The sequence below is a fragment of the Mixophyes fleayi genome, chromosome 5 (assembly GCF_038048845.1).
Source record: "Mixophyes fleayi isolate aMixFle1 chromosome 5, aMixFle1.hap1, whole genome shotgun sequence".
NCBI lineage: Eukaryota > Metazoa > Chordata > Amphibia > Anura > Limnodynastidae > Mixophyes > Mixophyes fleayi.
In genome coordinates this window covers 135,846,568-135,870,997 of record NC_134406.1, presented here as the reverse complement: position 1 = coordinate 135,870,997, position 24,430 = coordinate 135,846,568, and the positions used below count along the sequence as shown (strand labels likewise).

General features: G+C 40.7%; 1 protein-coding gene across 1 annotated transcript in view; it reads right to left on the bottom strand.

Moving 5' to 3' along the window:
• The window catches only part of ADAMTS16 (ADAM metallopeptidase with thrombospondin type 1 motif 16), a 377,420-nt gene that overhangs the window by 5,035 nt on the left and 347,955 nt on the right, over positions 1–24,430 (bottom strand). The window contains exons 20-21 of the mRNA XM_075212833.1: positions 10,271–10,465; positions 8,661–8,885 (exon numbers count right to left, since the gene is read on the bottom strand). Of these exons, the coding sequence (XP_075068934.1) occupies positions 8,661–8,885; positions 10,271–10,465 (420 nt within the window). The remainder of the gene's footprint in view (positions 1–8,660; positions 8,886–10,270; positions 10,466–24,430) is intronic.

Sequence of the window (24,430 nt, the reverse complement as noted above, 5' to 3'; positions counted from 1 at the left end):
CACCTAAATATATGTGAAAAAGGTGCGCGCCCATTGTATATGTGTTTACTGTTTATATCATCACAGCTGAAAATATTGTATGCTGAATTCAAAAGTATGTAGTAATTCTGCTTAAATTATTAAAAATGAAGTGAGTCTTACTACCACTGTTCATATCTTCTTCTTGTAACAAATAGTACATATGCAATTATACAAGTGAACAGGATATCCATAAAAAATGTCTGCACTTAAACACAACAGCCAAATGGGCAGCTGTTATATATTAAGAATCCAGAGAGAACTATTTCATGAGCTCAGCAAAATGTTATTCCCAAATTATGAACTGTTGGGATATCCAGGCCTTACCAGTAAATCCAATTTCAAGGGCCTACTGTAGAGCATAAATTAATATATTTAACACACATATATATATATATATATATATCTATATATCTCTATATATATATCTATATCTCTATATATATATATGTATATATATATATGTATATATATATATATATATATATATATATATATATATATATATATATATATATATATATACACACATATACACACACACGCACACACACACACACACAATCAATCATGTTTTTAGGCGCCACAAATGGTCCGCAGTGCCGTACCATGACATGTGAAATGCTATACAATACACAGACAGCAACAGTCCATAATACGTTAGATAATACAGTGTTAAATTAAACATAATTAGGGAAGAGAGGAGGAGCAGTCAGGTCTGGAGACCGAAAATGAGCAGTTGCTGAGGTAAGAGGAAAACCAGGAGTGGACAGTATTAAATATAGATTGGAGAGATTTAGTGGAGAGAAGGTCGCTAGTGACTTTAGTGAGGGAATTTTTGGTGGAGTGGAGAGAGCAAAATCCGTATTGAAGTGCGTCAAGGAGGGAGTAAAGGAAGGAAAGGTGGTGAAATGGTTGTAAAAAAAATACATTTGACTAGTTTGGAGGCAAAGTGAAGAGGGAAATAAAGCAGTAATTGTAGAGAGAGAGGCATTGTCAAGGGACTTTTTTTTAAGTATGGGACAGGGGAGGGTATGTTTGAAGTTGGAGGGGAAGGTACCAAAGGAGAGAGATATGTTGAGGAGGTGGGAGTAGGCCTCAGGAGGGAGAGGGAACAGAGGAGATTAGAGGGGATGGGGTCAAAGGGGGTGAGGGGATCGAAAATCCAGCTATTATATATTGATATATCTATCTCATATCTTTATCACATCTCTCCCAACATTTAGACATGTAGATTGGGGCAAAAAAATCTTCGCTCTCAATCCACCTAAATCCCCATAAAACCTAAAATAATTTGTATGTATTATGTAATAAAGTGGTTGTGCAGTATTCTCAACCCTCTGCGAGAGTCATGATCAATGGTTCTCCTTCTGACCTTATTACTATCTCCAACGGTACCAGTCAATGTTGCCCCCTCTCCCCTCTTATCTTTGCCCTCGTCATAGAGCCCCTTGCTGCTTCCATTCGAGCTTCTCCTAATATACGGGGTGTGCAGACAAGGGACTTGGAAAGTAAGCTCTCTCCCTTCTCTGATGATGTCCTCTTGACTCTCCAGCAGCCGGGAACAACGGTCCTCGGGTCATCAACATCCTACACCATTATGGGCGCCTTTCTGGCTATAAGATTAACATTGCTAAATCAGAAGCCCTTCTGCTTAATATCCCCAGCCGAGAAGGGCTAACCCTCACCTCCCGCTTTAACTTCCGATGATAAAGAAAGAAAATTAAATATCTAAGAGTTTTGATCACCGACGCCTATGACTCCCTGTACCAGGAGAATTATCTTGGCCTTTTTCCAAAAATCAAGTCGGAACTCTTCTCCTGGCGCTCATTATCTTATGGCTGGGCAGGATCATTTCTGTCAAGATGAATCTCCTTCCTAAGGTTCTTTACTACTTTCAGACCCTTCCTGTTCCTTTTTCAGAACTTTCTTCTATCCAAAAATGCCTTTCTAAGTTTGTCTGGAATGGCTGGTCTCCCAGGGTCAAGCTGGCTCTCCTGAAGAGGCCCACAAAGTGTGGTGGTAGTGGCTTCCCAGATTTGAAGATTTACTATTGGGCTGCTCACTTGAGCCAGATTGTAGCCTCCTTTGCTCCCTCGGCAGCACTGCTGTGGGTTGACATTGAATCCACCTACCTCAAACTTCCGTTCCTTTCTTGCATATGGGGCCTTCCAAAACAATCTAGATCGCCCCTTACGGATCACACTGTCCTTCTGAGCTACAATCTGGGAGACCTGCTGACCCAACCACAATATTCCGCCTTCCTCCCCTCCTATCCTGCCTCTCTGGGGAAATCCTGCCTTCCCTCCTGGGCTCTCCTCAGCTTTCTCTGGTGCTTGGTCCACTTGTGGTGTCTGATTTGTTTGAGATCTCCTATATCAAGGTCTCCTTATCTCCTGGGATGATCTGCGATCTAAGTATCCAAACCTCCAGCCTAAAATCTACAAGCATTTCCAACTGCAACACTTTGTGGGCTCTCTCCTCAGGGGTGTTCCCTTCCCCGACCCCTACTTTCTCCTTTGAAACCTTAAGTCTCTCCTCACCCTTGAGTAGAGGTATGATTTCTTATATCTACAGCTTAACCCTTGATGTACTTTTGCCCCCCGGCGGGAGACACTAGAGGGAGTGGGAGATGGATCTGCCCCCCCCCCTCCCAAGGAATATTATTGGGAGATTATAAGAGAACAGGTTGCCACGAGCGTCATCTCCACCTTGATCAAAGAGAACGCATATAAAGTATACTATCGATGGTGCTCACCCTCGACAAGCTCGCTAAAATGTTTCCCTCTAGCTCTTCATTATGCTGGCAGGGTTGTGGCCAGATGGGCTCTTTTCTACTGCTAACCATTGTTAATCTGATATATCCCCAGGTATGTGCAAGAACTGAACATCTCATCTCCCCTTCTCTTCTCATCATCTCTGCAACTGTGCCTGTAGTTTTTTAAAAGTATGTAATAGGATTTTGTTACTTGCTTAACCTGTGTTTAGGTGCTGCTCATTGAACCAATTTTATGACTCTGGCCTGGCTCTCATATAGCCCGAGTAAGCACAATAGTTCCTCCCTCCCTTCTCTGATCAGCTGTCCAATTAGCACAGATGTGACTTATTTTGAAATCAGCCTCACTATAACTTACCATTTAGTCTGAGGGAGATGTATGTGGGGGGCAGACGTGTGTTTTCTATAGTGTTTAGAAGATACAGTTAAACAAAACAGTTGAACAAACATTGAACAATAATTGAAGACCTCTAGAAATAATCTACATCTGCTGAAGGTTTACTCTGCTACTTCTGACTGCTCAGGACATTACATTAGGTAATTCTTTTAATTCCCGCATTTGCTGCTTTTGAGTTTTAAATACCAATGTTTGGCAAATTATTTTTCTTGCTTTCCTTTCATGGCATTATCTTCAGAACTACACCCTCCCTGCAACTCACACCTCTGTCCACATTGCCCCTTCAGTACATCACTCACCTTTAGTGAACACTCATGAACTGTTGTCCTAATTAAATTCAATAGTTATAACAGCCATACCCTGTCACCAGATACTAAAAGGACACATATCTTACAATCCTCTTTCTTATCTTTCTTTCTCCCTGCGTCTATTAGCTGGTGACATATCACCCAAACCAGCTCACCCACACTTCTCCCACACACATATATGTGAACACTTCTGAAATTCAGCAAACCCCGAACACATCACCTGTCTCCTATCTCTTTCAAAGTCCGTTAAATGTGGCCTTTGAAATGCATGCTCTGTTTGTAACAAACTTACTGTACATGATCTCTTCCTCTCAAACAACCTCAACCATCTGTCAATAACAGAAACATGGCTCATGCAATAAGACACTGCCACACCTGTAGCCCTTTCACATGGCCTCCATTTCACCCACACTCCCAGACCTGGAGGCAGACAAGGAGGTGGGGTTGGACTACTTCTCTCCCCAAAGTGCACATTCACAGTTCTACCAAATGTCCCATCACTCATGTTCACATCTTTTGAAGTATGCTTGCTGTGATCTATCGCCCCCCTGGACCCCACCAACAATTTCTTGAACATTTCTCTGCATGGCTCCCTCACTTCTTATCTTCTGACATCCCCACAATCATCATGGGTAATTCCAACATCCCTATTGCTAATCCACTTTCCAATGCTGCTTCAAAACTGCTCTCTCTAACATCCTCACTTGACCTCTCCCAGTGGATTGAATCATCTACTCATAAGGATGGCCACTGTCTTGATCTTGTTTTCTCTAGACTATGCTCAGTTTCTAATTTCCTTAACACTCCTTTCCCCCTCTCAGATCATCACCTTATTAGTTACTCGCTAATCCCAGTTCTTTCTTCCCTGCTATCAAACTCTTCCAAGCCTCCTCATACCCACAGGGATATTAACTATTGATCTTCAACAGTTTTCCACCTCTCTCCATCACCTTTTCTCCACAATTTCTACATTCTCCTCCCCTGATATGGCAGTTCCTCATTTTCTCCATACACTAGCAATTGCCAACCATGGAAAACTAAAGTAACACAAAATCTACATAAACTTTCTCATGAAGCAGAACGCCACTGGCGCAAATCTTGTACCTCTAATGATTTCAGCGCATATACTGCTATCTACCACTCCTATCGAAATGCTCTGGACACTGCTTCTAAACTCAAATGCTTTTTTTAACACAATTAAATCTCTTCTCAATCCTTCCACCTCAAACCCTCCGACTAACATCAGTGCCCATATTGTAATTCCCTCTTTACTGGTCCTCCCAATCAGACTCGAGCCCCTACAATTTATTTTAGACGCAGTGGCTATATTGATTATCCTTGCAAATCGTTTTTCGTCTGCTGAGTCACTCTACCAGTCTCTACATTGGATGCCTGGTTCTCAAACAATCCAATATAAAACTCTTCTACTAACATACAAGGCCATCAACAAAATTGCACCAACATACATCTCCTCACTTGTCTCAAAATATCTCCCAACTAAACACCTCCGTTCTGCGTCTCTCTTCCGCTATTATTACTTCTTCCCATTCTCGGTTACAGGACTTTTTTCGGGCTGCACCCACTTTGTGGAATTCACACCACAAGACTTTCCTCTAGTCTTCAAGTGTTCTCTGAAAACCCACTTAATCTCCCTAGGTTACCTTATAACCACCCTCTACACATCTAACACAAGACAACAACCCTCTGACCAACATAGTTGTGTGACTAAGCATACAGCCCACCAAATAATTTGTAACCTTTGCATTCTAGCTGGGCAAATATTCAATATGATGTAGCACTTACCCTTGTGTATCAAACTATTGTCCCATAGATTGTAAGTTTGCAAGCAGGGTCCTCTTACCTCTCTATATGTATGTATTACCCAATATTTTTTTATCACTGTTTGTTCCCAATTGTAAAGCGCTGCAGATTCTGCTGGCACTATATAAATAAATGTTGATGATTATGATGACATATATGGTGGAGCTGCCTAAAATCTCCTCCTTTTGGGACCGAGTTGGTACCTATGCCTGTTTTCGCAATGTACTAATTGTTGATTCCTGTTTGTATATCAGTGATTTTTTTATTTTTTTTTTAAAAAAGGGGGTTGTGCAGACATATTACACTATATGGTGTCCCTACTCTTTTGTTCCCGGATATGGTTGCAGAGTTTCTTGGTCAGAATATCAATGAAGTAGATGGGAACTTTAGCAAGCAGCCTTATGCACCACTTTCAGATAAGCTGTTTTTGTATTGAATTTTGGTACACACATTAACTTTCGGGGGTTAGACACTTCACTAATACGTTTTGGAAATACTACACCATTACTGGTTTTCCTCTTTGGTTTCTACCTAGTTTGAATATCTGAAAACCTGTGGACCTTATATATTGATGACCTACACAGATCTGCTGATTACTTCCTATATCCGTATGTTTGAAGACCCTTTAGATTGTCCCCTCTGAGACATCTAGGAATCACGGTTGATGGGCTTTTAAACTTCTGTATCTGGTACGCATTTTATCATCACCTAATAGTTTTCAGAATATTCTCTTAAACTACCGCACTATTTGGCACCCTTTGTCCTTCTATTTCTGACTCCATTTGCATATATTTTAGTTTAATCCAAAACGCAATATTTATCATATACTGATTAAACATACATTCATATTAGATTTACAAACCATCTGGAAAAGTTGGTACTACATGTATATTTTACTTAGAAATTTGTAAATTAGAAATATATTTATAAAGTCTATCACTGATATGTTACATTGATTTCAGACATACAGCTGCATTTATTTTGAACATTGTAAATTATATTTAAGCATGATTCACATTATTTTCATAAGCAGCAATATGTTTTACTGTTAATAAGTCATGCAATCTTATCAGTCAACGAGTCTGTTACTCCAGAGACTCATCAACTTAATATGTTGCAAACACTAAATAATCAGTAATTACTTACACTCAACAAACTATTATTTTTTCATGAACCTGCTTATGGTAATCTGTATTTTTGATTACTCAATGAAGTGTTTGGAAACTATACACTTCAAAAGACACATGGAATTAGTAAACATATAAATATATAGACAGTATATATACTGTATATAGGCAAATATTTTCTTGTGAAACTACGTTGTTGTCTGTAAAGAACAGTTTAAGGAAATATCTACCAGCCAATATAAAAAAAATAAGCAAAATATGTTTATAACACTTCTACCTGGGTACAGTGAGGTCTCTCTGTACTCTATTTTTGTTAAAATCGTTTTCAGGAGTCGGACAGGCTGATATTTAAGCTGTGAAGTATGGTGTGAAAATAAATGAAGACATCACCCTTTTAGGCAGGGCCATCTTAACAACATTATGGGCCCCCCGGGCAAAGCAGTGCATCGGGCCCCTAGATATAGATATAGGTATATAGATGTATACAGATGCAGATATAGATATATAGAGATAGATAGATGTACGTGCTCAGTGACCCTTGAAGGTTTTTTTTGCAGGTTTTTTCTTTTGCAGGATTATTTATTCTCATTAAGAGCCGTGCCTATGGGGCCCCCGGGCAGCTGCCCATCGTGCCCAATGGAAAAGATGGCCCTGCTTTTAGGAATATTCTAGGGTGCATTATTTTTATAATAGCAGAGTAAAAAAGGAATGAGGAGACTACTTCAATTAATGTGTATCCAAGGAGTCCGATTTGTAAGCAGTCTCTCCTTAAGTCATCTATCACTGTGCTCTGGGAATCGGGAGCTATTTCTCTGCCATCTTCCAATCTTACTTTAGGTTAGCTTTTCCTACTGCTGCAAGGCAGGTCAGTGTTCAGAAATTCAACTCCGTTTTAACTACTCAGTTTTTCTCATGTCTTATCTATGCAAACAAAATACAAATATGGCAACAACCGCCTTTACCAACACTACAAGCCAGGATTGGTCCATAGGAAACATATGTCATTGGTCAGAACTTTAAATCATTATGACAAGTTCACTTATTTGACATTTAATACCGGTTATAATTAAAAATAGTTATATTATTCCTTGTGATTAACATGTTTTAATTAAAGAAAAATCTGTTTCTTAACACAGATTCCCACTAACTAACTTACACAGACTCAAAAACACAGACTGATAGATATTTACATACAGACACACAATGACAGACACAATGTCAATGACAGACATTCTGTTATTCACAAAAACAGAGTGACACACAGAAGCACAGACATAAATATGCATAAAAATGCATAGATAGACACTAACACTTTAATTAAAATCATTTCCACCACCACCTCTTTCCTTTCTTGCTGCTCTAGTTAAGGCCGCAGCAATAAGTTAGCCCATACTTGCCTATTTTTTAAATCTGTACTCCGGGAGATTGGAGTACAGATCATGTGACAGAGGGTAGGAGGGGGGGGGGGGTGACGATGCTGTTACGTTACTATAGCCCCGCCCCTACTATAAAATACAGAAAATGATCGGCAATGCCGAGAATTTTTGAATTTTACAAAGTCCCGGAGGTGGGCAGGTATGAGTTAGCATGATTATGTGACCTACAGGAGGTCATAATGATTTAACTTCCTGTTACAACTTCCCATGTTGCATCTTTGGGATTGGGAGCTGCTGTGATCAGAAACGGAAAGTGTTGAACAGTTGAACACACCTATTATACAAATATTACTTGCAGAAATGTCAATGGACTTGGTTCATTGACATGCATCTTGTGGGCAGCACGATGGCTTAGTGGTTAGCACTTCTGCCTCACAGCACTGGGGTCATGAGTTCAATTCCTGGACCATGGCCTTAATTGTGTAGAGTTTGTATCTTCCTGTGTTTGCATGGGTTTCTTCCGGGTACTCCTGTTTCCTCCCACACTCCAAAAACATATTAGTAGGTTAGTCGGCTGCTATTAAATTGACCCTACTGGGTGTGTGTGTTAAAGAATTTAGACTGTAAGCTCCAATGGGCAGGGACTGATGTGAGTGAGTATGTACAGAGAGTACATAGCTGCGGAATTATTGGCGCTTATAAATAGCTGCTGCTGATGGTAACAGTGTTTACTTAATCTGTTATAGAATATAGATGGCAAGTTGCAAAATACCCAAAATAAGATGTCCATCTTTTTCTGCCTATTCATACCTGAGAAAGAAAGAAATATTATATTACCTGAGACCATGGAGAAGAGTACCAGGAACCTCGGGGATGAATAACCACAGGGTGGAAGGGATATCTTGGACATTCAGCATGTTGACAGACTTTTTCAACTTGAACGTTTGGTTTCTCCAGATGTGAGCATTTTTTTGAAGCAAGATCTCTGTATTTTCCAGAGACATTTTTTTCTTTACATTGGATTGTTCTTTTCTGAATGCCTAATCCACATGTAGCAGAGCACTAAAAAAAAAGTAAAGCTTTAACATCCTAAACCAAACTACCAAGCCTTACAAAGATCCTTGGAAATGTATGCAGTTCCAAAGAATTTCCTTATATAGAAACGATGGACTGGTAATGCTGTGCAAATTGATTAACATTAACTTCCCAGCAAGTTCCCAAGTATGGGTGGAGAGTAACGTATATAAACTTAGGGTTTTACAGATCAGGCTGTTTTTTTGTAGTTTTGGAGTAATTCGAAATCTACTAAAATACATTTAAAAATGTTTCCTATTTTTCCACACTGCCTTTGTCATTCCTCTTCTCACTATATTGTTTATCAGAGCTCCTCATAGTAACTACAGGAAGAAACACTTAGGGATTGGTGTCTGTGCTCCAAAATGCAGCAATCATTTAATTTCCTGGTTGATGGTGGGGGAGATTACGAACTTGGACAAGCTAGCAATAATAATATCTATTAATATGAACTGTAGGACACAGGTTAGAAGCACAGGACATTTCTTCTGTGATTTTCTGTTTCACATTAATGATCATTTTAACAGAATTACACTACTCTATATTGGCTTAAGCACACAAATGTGTGCTTAAGCCAATATAGAGTAGTGTAATTCTGTTAAAATGATCATTAATGTGAAACAGAAAAGCACAGAAGAAATGTCCCCTTTATTAAATGTACTATGAAGTCATGTGGTTTGTTACTTCCTTGCTGTGGATGCGCTATTTATTAGATCTTTATAGGATATTTATTTATTACAGATAGGGTATGAACAGCCCACCATATGCATTATAATGAAACATGAAGCTATAGTTTTATACCATAGTTGCCTACTATCCTGGAATGTCCGGGAGACTCCAGAATTTCTAGAAGTTCCCCCAGACTCCCGGCAGAGCAGTACAATGAAGTGGGTTAGAGTGGGGATTGATGACATTATTCACAGCCAATTGCATCATCCTGGCCCCACATCCTGCTGCGTGATGGCATAAATCACAGCAGGGAGAAGAGCCTGGATGACGCGATTTGCACAGTCACTCTGCACCACAATCTCCCCTTTGGAATCTCCTGGAGATGGGTCCCAAAATGTTGGCTAGTACGTTTTACACCAGTTTCTAGTATGTTAATTGTTGTCATTACTATTTATTCCCCTTAGCGTCTTAAAAATCTGCTTGTTTATAGTAAGTCTGAAGTAATCAAAGTTGTGATTTGGACTAGAGAACCTTGAACCTGAATCAGTATCAAAGAAAATTATGTTCCAAAGTTGCACAATGTTACAAATATAAAGTCCTCCTGCATCTAACAACCCACATATAACTATTACATAATTAATAAAACATCTGTGACTCGTCATATGTACCAACATTACATGCCGATCTGCTATTATCATCCTTACCTCTGACCAGCTAGCCACAAGCCATTGAAACTTCTTTGGTTTGTTGCATCGCTTAACAACACAGGTTTCCTGGGTTTTGGGCTTGAACTCAGATGTGCAGGCAGCATTGTGGAGGATCTGAACTTGGAGGGAAGGATTAGTGCTCTTGCAAACCACTGATCTCTTTTTCCAGCCTTTCCCACAGGTTCGGGAACACTAAAAATCATGGTAACTAACATCAAATTATATTATCCAAAGTTCTGTTTTTATTTATTATATTTTTCTCATTTTTATAGTATAGTGGGTAAACAAATGTCATCTACAAAAGTGCAAAAAATAAAGGTACTCGTAGCCATTAATTTTACACACATTGTAAAAGACATGTCATTGCAGACATACAGTAGATCAATGTCTGGCTCACGAAATCATAGAAGAATTCAAGCATATGGCAGATGTACTGTAGGACTGCATCTATTACACTGGTATGAATCCATACAAAACAGATATAACAAAAAAACAGCTATAACCCCCCCCCCCCCCCCCCTCCCACCACCAACTTTCTGCAAATACTGTATTATACAAGGCACTTATCAGAAGTTTTTCTATAGAAATTATATAAAATATATATATATATATATATATATATATATATAGTGAACATTTTATTTTTCTAATAAATAATGTTTATACTTCCATAAATGATTGTACATGTTGTTCCATTTTTGCCATAATTACATACACTTTATGGACAAAAGTATTGGGACGATTGAACATTACACCAACAGAGACTGTGAAGACATTGTATTCAATAACATATACTTTAATATGGAGTTGGTCCGAACTTTTGCAGCGATAATAGCTTCCACTCTTCTGGGAAGTCTTTCCACAACATATTGGAGTGTTTCTGTGGGAATTTATGCTCATTCATTCTGTAGAGCGTTTATGAGGTCAGTTCCAGTTCATTCCAAAGGTGTTTGATTGGGTTGAGGTCAGGGCCAGCCTCGGACTGGCTAGCCGGGCTATCCACCAGTAGGCCCGGCGGGGTTGAAGCTCCGCCCCCTCCGCTGTTGGAGCAGAGCTTACGGGGAACACCGGAGTTCATATGTCGGCGTACAGCAGCACCGCAGCGAACATGCCCACTACACGTCATTGGTCTCATCATTATCGACGAGGATCTCTAGTCAAGCGCCTAGCAACACTAGCGTGCATTCCAGCTGACACGCAGGCTAACACAGATCCAGATCCATTTCCGGGACTCAGGGCCATCTTAACTACATTATGGGCCCCCGGGCAAAGCAGTGCACCGGGGCCCATATATATATATATATATATATATATATATATATATATATATATAGATATATAGATGTACTTGCTCAGTGACCCTTGAAGGTTTTTCTTTTGCAGGATTATTTATTCTAATTAGGAGCCCTGCCTATGGGGCTACCTTGCCCATGGCACCTGCCCATCATGCCCAATGGAAAAGATGGCCCTGCCGGGACTGCCGCGCGGCTGAACAACAGCAAGTATTTCTTAACGCTGCTGTATTAAGTAGAATTTTCTCCTATTAGTGTTTGGTACATTCCGGATGGACACCGCTTTCTTTATCAGGTCTTAACGGCCACTGGAACTATATGTTAGATATAGACAGCAACGCTGCATAACCAACCATCTAATTGAGGACTTTTTCTTTAACACCAGTAATACCTGCATCACGTAATCAGCTGGAGATCTTCACTCCTTAGGAGTGAATATTGTGTGTTTATTGTGTTTTTTATTGTCTATTAGTACGTGCTTCCATATCACAGGAGTAATGGTCTATATGGTGTAGCTTTTACTGAAATATTTTGAATTGTGGTGTTTTTATTGTTCAATTAATTTGCTTGTAATAGCTGATGGTTGTAATTCTATTTTATTAACAATAAATTATACAATCAATTTGATCTGGTCACCCATATATATTCACTTTGAATAATACTAAATAATACGTATTACCAATACTGGTTCAGTATACAGTTAAAAACCAAGAAGTCAATGAGCGCCCAACAATATTACATTTTTGGACCTTATAATGAAACTTGTTAATGTCCTTCAAAATAATACTGCAGCATAAAAGAAAAAATCTACGAAAAATGTAGGGAATGGAAGCTTTTTGTTTAACAGCAAGTTTTACTTGTGTAGCTTAAAAACACACTAAAGCCTTATAAGATGGATTACAAGTAAAAATAAAGACTTATTTACCAAATATATATATATATATATATATATATATATATATATATATATATATATATATATATACACACACACACATATATATATATACACATATATATACACATATATATACACATATATATACACATATATATATATATATATATATATACATATATATATATACACACACATATATATATACACATACACAAACACACACACACACATTTACCAGGTGTCCTTGCTCTTTACGTTGTAAGTTGCCCTCCATGGGCTGACAACACCCCCTTGACTGGCCGCACCCACTCTTACAGTTGGCCACACCCCAATGTAGTGGGCCCCTATCACTGCATTCCCCCGGTGGGCCCTTCATGCCCCAGTCCGACACTGGTCAGGGCTCTATGCGGGCCAGTTCTTCCACACCAAACTCATCAAACCATGTCTTTGTAGTCCTTGCCTTATGCACTGGGCAGGGCCTGATCAACCATTAAGCTGATCAGGCTGCAGCCTGGGGTGCTGGGTCTCTGGGGGTGCAGCGCCAACAAAGTTGACAAGCATTTTTTTAAAAAACAAACTGAATTTTTTTTTCCAACCTAAAATGTCTAGCGCTGCCTCCTCAGTGATTGGGCCGCCCCTGGTCTCAAGGGGGCGGTCCTGACTGTCAGTGTATCTAATCACACTGATACAGACACACACTGATGCAGACAGCTAACAGCACATCCGATGCTGTTAGCTGCCCTGCCAGTGCGGTGCTAAGCTTAGTGTGGTCATGTGAGTTGATCACATGACCACACTAGTCACACAGCCTGCACTGCACTGACAGGGCAGCTAACAGCATGGAATGTGCTGTTAGCTGTCTGTCAAATAGACAGAAGTGCTGGAGAGAAGAGGAGCAGAAGACTTCAAGGTAAGTTCTATTTGTTAAATATAGGGAGGGAGGAAGAGGACTGCGGGGAGGGGTGAATAACTTAACTGCTTGATGGTTGGGGAATGGGGGTTAAAGAAGTGGCTAGGGCGGGTTAATGAAGTGACTGGGGGGTTAATGATTTCTCTGGGAGGGGTTAATGAAGTGACGGAGAGGGATTAATGAAGTGACTGAAGGGGGGGTTAATGAAGTGACTGAAGGGGGGTTAATGAAGTGACTGAAGGGGGGGGTTAATGAAGTGACTGAAGGGGGGGTTAATGAAGTGACTCAGGGGAGGGGTTAAGGAAGTGACTCAGGGGAGGGGTTAAGGAAGTGACTCAGGGGAGGGGTTAAGGAAGTGACTCAGGGGAGGGGTTAATGAAGTGACTCTGGGGAGGGGTTAATGAAGTGACTCAGGGGAGGGGTTAATGAAGTGACTCAGGGGAGGGGTTAACGAAGTGACTCAGGGGAGGGGTTAATGAAGTGACTGAAGGTAATTTAATGAAGGGACTGAGGAGGGGGTTAATGGTTTCACTGGGAGGGGTTAATGAAGTGACTGGCGTTATCTTATATGGTCATAATTAGAGATGATCACTGACCCCCGTGTTTTGGTTTTGGATTCGGTTTTGGATCTGGATTACCGTCGTGTTTTGGTTTTGGTTTTGGTTTTGCAAAACCGCCATTGCGTGTTTTGGTTTTGGTTTTGTTTGGTTTTGTTTTGCTATTTTTTTGGAAAATCCATGTTTTTGGGCCTAAATTAACCCAATTTAGTGCTCCAACTGTTTTAGAGACAAGTAATCTAATTGTTGAGGTAATAAATCATCCAAAAAAACAGTTTAATTCTTCATTGGTAGGCCTATTCTACACACAAAACAGATTGTCTTCCTCTCCATCTATGCATATTGGCAATGCAGCCATCGTCTTTGAATGTATATTACACCCTACACTTATAGTTAAATATGTAAAGAAATGGAAAAAGCCAGTTTGGTTTCTGTCTCTCAAGGCCCCCCTCCACTTGTATAAAATACCAAAAAATTCAGCCTTTATAGACTGTACAATATTAATTGACATGGAGAAAGACAGTTTGGGGTCACTCTGTCTCTCTAGGCCCCCCTCCACTTGTATAAAATACCAAAAAATTCAGCCATTATAGACTGTACAATATTAATTGACATGGAGAAAGCCAGTTTGGTTTCTGTCTCTCTAGGCCCCCCTCCACTTGTATAAAATACTAAAAAATTCAGCCTTTATAGACTGTACAATATTAATTGACATGGAGAAAGACAGTTTGGGGTCACTCTGTCTCTCTAGGCCCCCTCCACTTGTATAAAATACCAAAAATTCAGCCATTATAGACTGTACAATATTAATTGACATGGAAAAAGCCAGTTTGGTTTCTGTCTCTCTAGGCCCCCCTCCACTTGTATAAAATACCCAAAAATTCAGCCATTATAGACTGTACAATATTATGAAAAATGGACAAAGCCAGTTTAGGGTCACTCTGTCTATGACACCCTACCCTTAAGGATAAATTGCCCTAACAGCAGCCTTTCAAGATGGTATGTGATATGGAAATGCCACAAGTCCCTTTCCTCTTTGGGGGTAGATTGCACCCTACACTTACATAGAAAGTTTTAAAAAGATGTTATCGGCATCATCTTCAGCTTAATCCTCACCCTCATCAGTGTGTACGTCATCATCACAGACTAGCAATTCATCGCCGCTTGAATCCGCCATTAGAGAACAGTCAGTGCTTGGATGTCTTGGATGGTGAAGGCCTTCCTCGTGGAAGATGTAGTTCATTTTTATAAACATCATTTTCTCCACATTTTTGGGAAGTAACCTTCTACGGCGATCACTGACTAGGTTCCCTGCTGTGCTGAACACTCGTTCAGAGTACACACTGGAGGGTGGGCAGCTTAGGTATTGCAAAGCAAGTTTGTACATGGGTTTCCAAATGGCCTGCTTTTCTTCCCAGTAAGGAAAGGGACTGTCTGACATTTCCATATCAACTACCTCTTGAAAGTAATCCTCCACCATCCTTTGCATGTTTATACTCATATTGGATGGAGTTATGGGCAAAGTGACACATTTTTTTGAAAAATCCTTCAAACCAGCCCAGATGTTAAATTGTTCTGGTCTGCCCCCTGTGTCTTCCCTGCTTCTTTTTTGGAAACTTAATTTTTTACGAGCAACAGCTTGAGAAAGTGAAGGAGGACACGTCGTCAAGCCGAGGCCCAGTTCAGCGGCCAACTTGCTGAGCAATAGCTCCTTGCAAAAGTTCACATCTCGCTCATTTACAAGTAAAGACTCAATGTAGGTTTTAAACCTTGGATCAAGCACAGTGGCCAAAACGTACTGATCCGAGTTCAAGATCTTAATAACTCGAGGATCATTGTGAAGCGAATTAAGTACTTGATCGACAAGGCCAACATACTTTGCTGAATTGCTTGCTTTCAGCTCCTCCTTCATTTTCTCAAGCTGCTTTTCCAATAGTCTAATTAAAGGAATGACTTGGCTCAAACTAGCAGAGTCTGCACTGACCTCACATGTCACAACTTCAAATGGTTTCAGCACCTTGCACAGCACTGAAAGGATTCCCCACTGTGCAAGAGTGAAATACATCCCCCCTCCTTTCCCAATGTCATGACTTGTGCAATATGTTCGGATGGCTTTGCGCTGTTCCTCCATCCTCTGAAGCATGTACAGGGTGGAATTCCACCGAGTTACCACCTCTTGCTTAAGTTGGTGGCAGGGCAAGTTAAACTGCTCTTGGAGCTGCTGTTATCTCCTACATGCTGTGGCTGAATGCCTGAAATGGCCTGAAATTTTACGGGCCACCGAAAGCATCTCCTGCACCTCACGGTTATTTCGTAGGAAGCTCTGCACCACCAAGTTGATGGTGTGAGCAAAACAGGGAATATGTTGGAAATCACCCAGCTGTAATGCTCGCACTATATTGTTGGCGTTATCTGAAATGACATACCCTGGGGAGAGTCCGAGTGGTATAAGCCATGCATCAATCACATCTCTCAGTTTGCGTAACAAATTGTCAGCCGTATGCCTGTTAGTGAAGCCGATGATACAAAGAGTGGCCTGCCTGTGACAAATGTTACGTAGTGGTGTACATGCTGCTGCTGTTCCTGCTGGTGAAGGTGAATGACCAACCCAGTGGGCTGTCACAGTCATATAGTCTTTGGTTTGGCCACTTCCACTTGTCCACATATCTGTGGTTAAGTGAACAGTGGGCAGAATGGCATTTTTCAGCGCAATCTCTACATTTTTACACACTTTTTGGTATAGTTGTGGAATAGCTTTACGGGAGAAATGGTGTCGCGATGGAATTCTGTAACGCGGACACAAAACCTCAATTAACTGTGAAAAACCAGCTGCGTTTATTGTGGAGATTGGACGCAGATCTAACACTAACATTGCAGCCATGGCGTCTGTGATTCGCTTGGCGACTGGGTGACATATTTGCTTCCCCTCGCAAATGATTGTTTCACAGTTAATTGCTGAAATGTAGGACTGCTCATTTTATTAACCTGCCTCTGGGATGACGATTCACCCCCAGCAGCAGCAACAGCAGCAGCAGGACTAACGCTTTCTTCAGAGGAATCAATAATAGTGCCGGAGTCATCCAGCCTTAAGTGGGATGCCGGGCTAACTCCGAGCGCTACTGAGGATATTGATGAGGATGGTGTGGTGGGTGTATTTTGTAGCCGTCGGTATGTCGGTGAGCGGAGGGTCTTAGCTGATGAGGGAGTGCTTGTATTCTTTTGGGAAGAACTTTCAGCTTTTCCCAACACTTTGCCATGAACTCTCGTTAAATGGCGTAACATAGACGAGGTTCCAAGATGGTTAAGGTCCCTCCCTCGACTGACTGTGGCTTCACATACACTACAAATGGCTATACAATTGTTGTCTGGATTTGGGTAGAAATAATTCCACACATAAGAAGTGGATTTTTTTGTTTTATGCCCAGGCATGACAATGGCCTTTTTCTTGTCACGTGCCAGAACTGCTGCCACTGGTGCAGGACTTACACAAACAACCTCATCCTCATCAACATCCTCATTAGCGCCCTCGTCGCCTACACAAATCTCCCCCTCATCCTCTTCTAATTCCAAAGTGGCATCCTCAATTTGGGTATCACCGGCTACACTCGGGCTATTAAGGCACACATCAGCAGAATGCTCACGATTAGACATCCCACTGTTGGATGGACTCTCCACAGGGATTGTTGTCATTTGTGAATCAGAGCAAATATTCTCCTGTAATGCCTCACTGTTATCTTGCAGCTCGGCTTTGACGCGTAACAGTAGTTGTGCACCAATTGTAGGCTGGGTAACTTTTTGGGATCTGCCACTAATAGCCAAAGGTGAAGGCCTCATTCTCTCTTTGCCACTGCGTGTGTAGAATGGCATGCTTGCAATTTTTTTTTTATCGTCACTTAACTTTTGCTCAGTTACACTTCTTTTTCGCTTCAATACAGTAAATTTTTTTTTGGTTTTTGTTTTTTGCACTAATTTGAAAACACTCTGTTGTTTGACATCGCCTTGGCCAGATGACGTACTGGGAACACTAACATCAGGACTGGTGACAGAACCTGGTTGCTCATTCAGATCATATGTGGACTGCTTTGAATCCATTCTGAGCGCAAACCAATGGGGAGTGCTAAAAATTATTTAGTAGATATTGCTGACAGTTATGACTTTTGACAGCCAGAAATATTAATGCACAATTAGGGAGGACACCCCAAAAGCACTGAGGAGTGCTAAAAATTATTTAGCAGATACTGCTGACAGATATGACTTTTGACAGCCAGAAATATTAATGCACAATTAGGGAGGACACCGTAAAAAGAACTGAGGAGTGCTAAAAATTATTTAGTAGATACTGCTGACAAATATGACTTTTGACAGCCAGAAATATTAATGCACAATTAGGGAGGACACCCCAAAAGCACTGAGGAGTGCTAAAAATTATTTAGTAGATACTGCTGACAGATATGACTTTTGACAGCCAGAAATATTAATGCACAATTAGGGAGGACACCCCAAAAGCACTGAGGAGTGCTAAAAATTATTTAGTAGATATTGCTGACAGATATGACTTTTGACAGCCAGAAATATTTATGCACAATTATGGGGGACACCCCAAAAGCGCTGGGGAGTGCCAAATATGAAGAAAAAATAATAAACCTCTATCCTCCTCTCTGCACTAGCGATTTTGGTTAGAGCAATTGCAAGAACAATATTGTATTCTCTGTCCCTGCTCTAATTAGCCTATGACTACACCCTGCTCTCTCCCTCTGTCAAATGGCGATGGATTGCTGTGGAGGCGTGTATTTATAAAGTTGAAGTATCGCGAGAACCGAGCCCTGAGATCCGACGACGTCACAATGACGTTCGGCCTCGATTTGGATTCGGAATGGGTGGGAGAGTACCGAGCTGCTCGGCTCGGTACTCGGATACCCAAAGTTCGGGTGGGTTCGGTTCTCGGAGAACCGGACCCGCCCATCTCTAGTCATAATGGAATGTTGTGTTTGAATCATTCAGGGTTTGTTAAAATTTTGCACTATAATACAATTTTTCACATTTTAAATACAGGACTCCAAGTTTCCGAAAGCCAGCCAACTGACAACGCTCCAAGAACAAGCAAGAGAGAACATCACGTAGCCTACGCTGCAAGCTCAGGTAAGAGATGAAGTGTAGAATGAAGTGTGCTTTATGTATTAAGATTTTGTTAATATATCTATCTATCTCTCATATATATATATATATATATATATATATATATATATATATATATATATATACACATATATACACACACTATACATATATATACTATACATACACAAGGAATGTCTTAAATAACGAGACTGATTAAATGACTCCCCTTTATTTATTGGTATTACAAATTTAATATTTGTCCCCTTCAATATACTCCCCATTTGCACTAATAGATGCTTGTAGTCTTGTTTCCCGCTGGTCGAAGGCATGGAGCAAATCAATTTCTGTCACTTGTTTCAACATATCTGCTGTTTTCTTCTTTACAGCATCAACTGACTCAAAATGTGTCCCTTTAAGCACCGATTTAACTTTTGGAAAAGATAAAAATCGCAAGGTGCTAAATCATGCGAATATGGAGGATGTGCTAGTGTAGCAATGTGTTTGTCGGTCAAAAACTGCTTGACAGAAAGTGCTGTGTGAGCAGGCGCATTGTCCTGGTGAAGAAAGAAACCCTTTTTTCCATAGTAGCGGCCATTTCTTTCTGACTCTTTCTCTCAGCTTTTTCAAAACTTCCTTATAATAATGCTGATTAACTGTTGTGCCTTCTGGAACCTATTACACCCTTGATATCGAAAAAAACAATGAGCAGTGCTTTGAATTTTGACTTGCTTTGAGGAGTTTTTTTCATTCTTGGTGATGACGGTGTTTTCCAGTGCATTGACTGTCTTGGTTTCAAGACCATACTGGAAGATCCAGGTCTCATCCCAAGTGATTACTTCAACAGGTTTGGATCTGTGTCAAGTTGCTGCAGAATGTCAACACAACATTCGTTGCAATGTTATTTTTGCTCTGGTGTGAGAACCCTTGGGACCATCTTTGCACAAACTTTTGTCATGTTAAAATCATAACGCAAAATTTTCCATACGGTGTCTTTGTTAATGTTCACGGGTTCAGCTATCATTCGATGTGGTCGGTGGTCTTTTCAAACAATCTGACTGATTTTTTCTACATTTTCTCCGGTTCTTTAAGTGCAAGGTCGTCCAGGGAGTTCATCATCTTCGAAATTCTCACGTCCCTCGCTAAATCATTTGTGCCACTCAAACACACGCGCACGAGGCAGGCAGTCATTCCCATAGGCCGTTGTAAGCATTTGAAAACATTCTGTTGGTGTTTTGAGCAATTTACTAAATATTTCAAATTGACACGTTGTTCAACTTTTAAACTTAGCATTTTTTCGGCACTCTGCAGAAAACACAACCAAACTAAATGGCGACTCACAATTAACTGAACGTCAGAGTTTTGCAGCTTGTCATGCAAGTTCAGACAGGTTCAAGGTTATTACGTATGCAGTTATATTCTGATTGCTTCGTTTACTAGGTTGAATCACAGTCTCGTTATTTAATAGACATACCTTGTGTATGTATGCATACATTATATATATATATATATATATATATATATATATATATATATATATATATATATATATATATATATATATATATAAATATATATAATGTGTGCTAGGATGAGATGTTCACTGACCCCCATGTTCTGGTTTTGGATCTGGATTAACTTCGTGTTTTGGTTTTGGCACCCTTGCTGTTTTGGTTTTGGATCCCAATTTTTTTCCTAAACTCTCTATTTTTTTTGCTAAAATCACATTTTTGTTAACCTCAATAACACTAATTTCAAGTAATTTGCAGTCAATTTTGACAACCTCACAGGTCACAATATTATTTTCATACACTATCAAACAAAGACTGCAACGACCTGGCTGGAAGCGAAGCGACAGAGCAATGACACAAACACACGGCAGTTCATAGCACATCTAGGAAACATTGCCACACAGCAATGGCAGAAAAGAAAAGTGGTACAAGATGGAATTGTCCTTGGATTATGAAATCAGTTATAGTTCATTTGATCGCTCCACCTGTTCCTTAGATAACTGGTAATTCTACAGCCAACACATGGCGACGAGCACTGACCCCTCCCTGGGATGCTTTTATCAGACCCAGACCAATCCAGGGTGCCAGACAATGCACTAAATAGAGCCATTGTAATTCACAGCAAAAAGCAAGTTCATTGCTGAGCTTCAAATGATCCCCAATTCCCATAAAATTATAATATAAATAATTACCTTTGACGTAAAGTGCAGATTACAAACACGTTGTGCAATACTGATGAAACAGCAGCAAAGTGGAAGGTAATATATATACACGTCTATTTAGACATCCATGCTTACATTACTTCTGCAAGCAACGTTGTTCTTTGTTAATAAAACTGTTGTCTTTTTATCGTTCAAATTTTTTTTTAAAATAATCCTCCACCATTCTTTGGATGTTGATAGTTACAGGTCTTTTTTTTCTTCAGCAAGGTGAAAGGTGTTTTTTTACATTTTTGTTTCCCTGTCTTAAAAACACAATGCACTTTAACATAGGCTTTAGCAGATGACGTAGAGGGATTACTATCATCATGACTGGTGCCAGTAGCTGCTTGGTGCTCATGGTCTTCTGTGTACTGCTGTAAATCAATTTTGATAACACAGTACAATGTGACTGCAGATTTAGAAGACCAAGCCTGCCAGACCTATTATTTGTATTTCAGCAATGACAATTAGCAATGGAGCTCTCCTGAATGTCACTGGAGACTATGATGAACACTGCTACCCCTCCTCGTTCTTTTCTACCTATGATGCTGCCCAACTGCACTAGAGACTGCCAAGAACTGTGCTACATCTTCTGTGTCCCTCTGTGAAATAGCGCTGGATCGCCGTGGAGGGCGGTACTTCTAGTATACTAAACTCGCAAGATCTGACGACGTCTCAATGACGTTTTGCCTCGTTTTGTCATGTTAGAATAGAAGCGGGCCTTCCCCAAACTGTTGCCACAAAGTTGGAAGCTTAGCATTGTCCAAAATGACTTGGAATGCTGAAGCATTAAGATTGCCCTTCACTAGAGATAAGGGGCCTAGTATAAAACCTGAAAAACACCCCCATAACATTATCCCTCCTCCACCAAACTTCACATTTGGCATAATGCAGTCAGGCAGGTAACATTCTCCTCGCATCCGCCAAATCCAGACTCGCCCACCTGACTGCCAAAACAGAGAAGCGTGATTTGTCACTCCACAGAACGCGTTTCCACTACTCCACAGTTCAGTGTCAGTGTGCTTTACACCACTCCATCCAACGCTTGGCATTGGTCTTGGTGATGTGAGGCTTGCATGCAGCTGCTCGGCTATGGAAACCCATTCCATTAAGCTCGCACTGCACAATTATTGTGCTTACATTAAAGCCAGTGAAAGCTTGGAACTCTTTGGCTATGGAATCAGTAGAGCGTTGGCGACTTTTGCGCATAATGCGCCATAGAAGTCGTTGACTCGGCTATGTGATTTTACGCGGTCTGCAGCTTCATGGAGTTGCTGTTCCTAAATGCTTCCACTTTCTAATAATATCACTCACAGTTCACTGTGGAATATGCAGCAGGGATGAAATTTCACAAACCGTCTTATTGCAAAGGTGGCATCCTATCACAGTACCAAGCTTGAGTACCACTGAGCTCTTCAGAACCACCCATTTTGTATCACAAATGTTTGAAAATGGAGACTGCATGGCTAGGTGCTTGATTTTATACACCTCTGGCAACCGATCTGATTAAAACACTCCAATTCAATAAGTCACTTATTTTAATTCCAGAACGATAGAAATAACGTGATGTCATATTTACTGTATTGGATTTACAGCTAAAAGAACTAGCTAAATTTAAGATAACTGAAATAAAAAAGGACCATTCATGGAGGTTTTTCAGTTTGCATGAATAGAATATTTTAGCATGCAAATAAAAAATAAGACATTGCTGTTAGGCTGCTGGCCCTGATCACCAACCCACAGAACTAGATGATGGAGATCTTCACCTATAGCAGCCGCCTTTCCCTTAGAGCTTGACGTGCTCAACGGTACTCGGATGCCCCCAGGACTTAGCTCCACGTGTAGTGCAAGTTGGTAATGCAGGACCACAGCGGCGGGCCAGGAGACTGGTAGAAAGCAGCGTGTAGTCAAAACGATAGCCAAGGTCAAAGGTCACAGGCAAACAGGGTAATCGATAAACACGCCAGAGGTCGGGTTCACAGGCACGGTAGCAAGGTCCAAGGTACAGGCAAGAAAGGTCAGGGTCACAAGCAAAACAGGCAGAGTCCAAATAATCCAAGCAGGAGGTCATACACGAGAGGTCAAACACAGTATCCACAGGACAGGACAAGGGAACAGGAGCAGATCAGCAGACTTGGTTAGACACGCTATAACCGGCAGGGAGGCTAAGCCCTCCCTGCTTTAAATACTTAGAGAGACCAATCAGGGCTTGTCCCTGAAATACACACACCCATGCAGCCTAATGAATAGAAACTCAGCCCACAGGCTGGAACTAATTAATAGGGACCTACAGTGCGCGCGCGCCCGGCTTCCTATAATGCCGGGACGTGACGCTGAAGAAGCGTCCGACCATTGCCCTAGAAATGGTCGGGTGCTGGGTGGAAGTGACGTCCCGGTAATCAAGGTGACAGCCGGGACACCAGGGGGCGCAGAAAGTGGGCCGTGGCGGCTGTGGATACCTCCGTGGCTCGTGACAATTGCTTTTTCAAAATCAAAACATGCAAATGAATTAGAAACTAATCAATGCAGTAACTTCCTATGGAAGATATTCTCCAGAAGTATAGTGTAGCGCTTGTCTCTTAGTAGATTTCACAGGCTATTAAAATCATTTACTAAATCTACGTAAAACTATTAACTATTTATTCTGAAGTTAATTGGAACATACTACAAATGTATTTGCAGTGTTGGATATGGATGTTAGGCCGCACTCATTTAAACTTAAACAACTTGTTGGTTTATTTGAACACTTGTAACAGTAATGAAGGTACTCACTGAGTTAATGGCTGCAGCAGCAGCTAGGTAGTACAACTGTATTATGCAGGTTATGTACTAAGTATTATTCTTTATATACTTTATATGCAGGTTGTTAACTTTTAGGATTTATAGGTCAGGCTCCGTTATATTAGAGCCTCTGGTCACTCCTAGACCATGTGTGTCCATGCAGCTGATACTGCGTCTTCTTTTACACTGAGCACAGAAGGAACATCACTTCAGGTTTGTGCATGCGCAGTAGCGTCATCCCACTTCCTGTCCCACTAAACCATCGGGGATTACAGGAGACAGAGCGTAGCGATCATTATTATACCCCCCTCTGCCCCTCGTCTAGCGTAGTTTCCAGTTATAAGAAGAAAAAAACATGGCACGTTATCAAAACATTTTTCAATAAACTC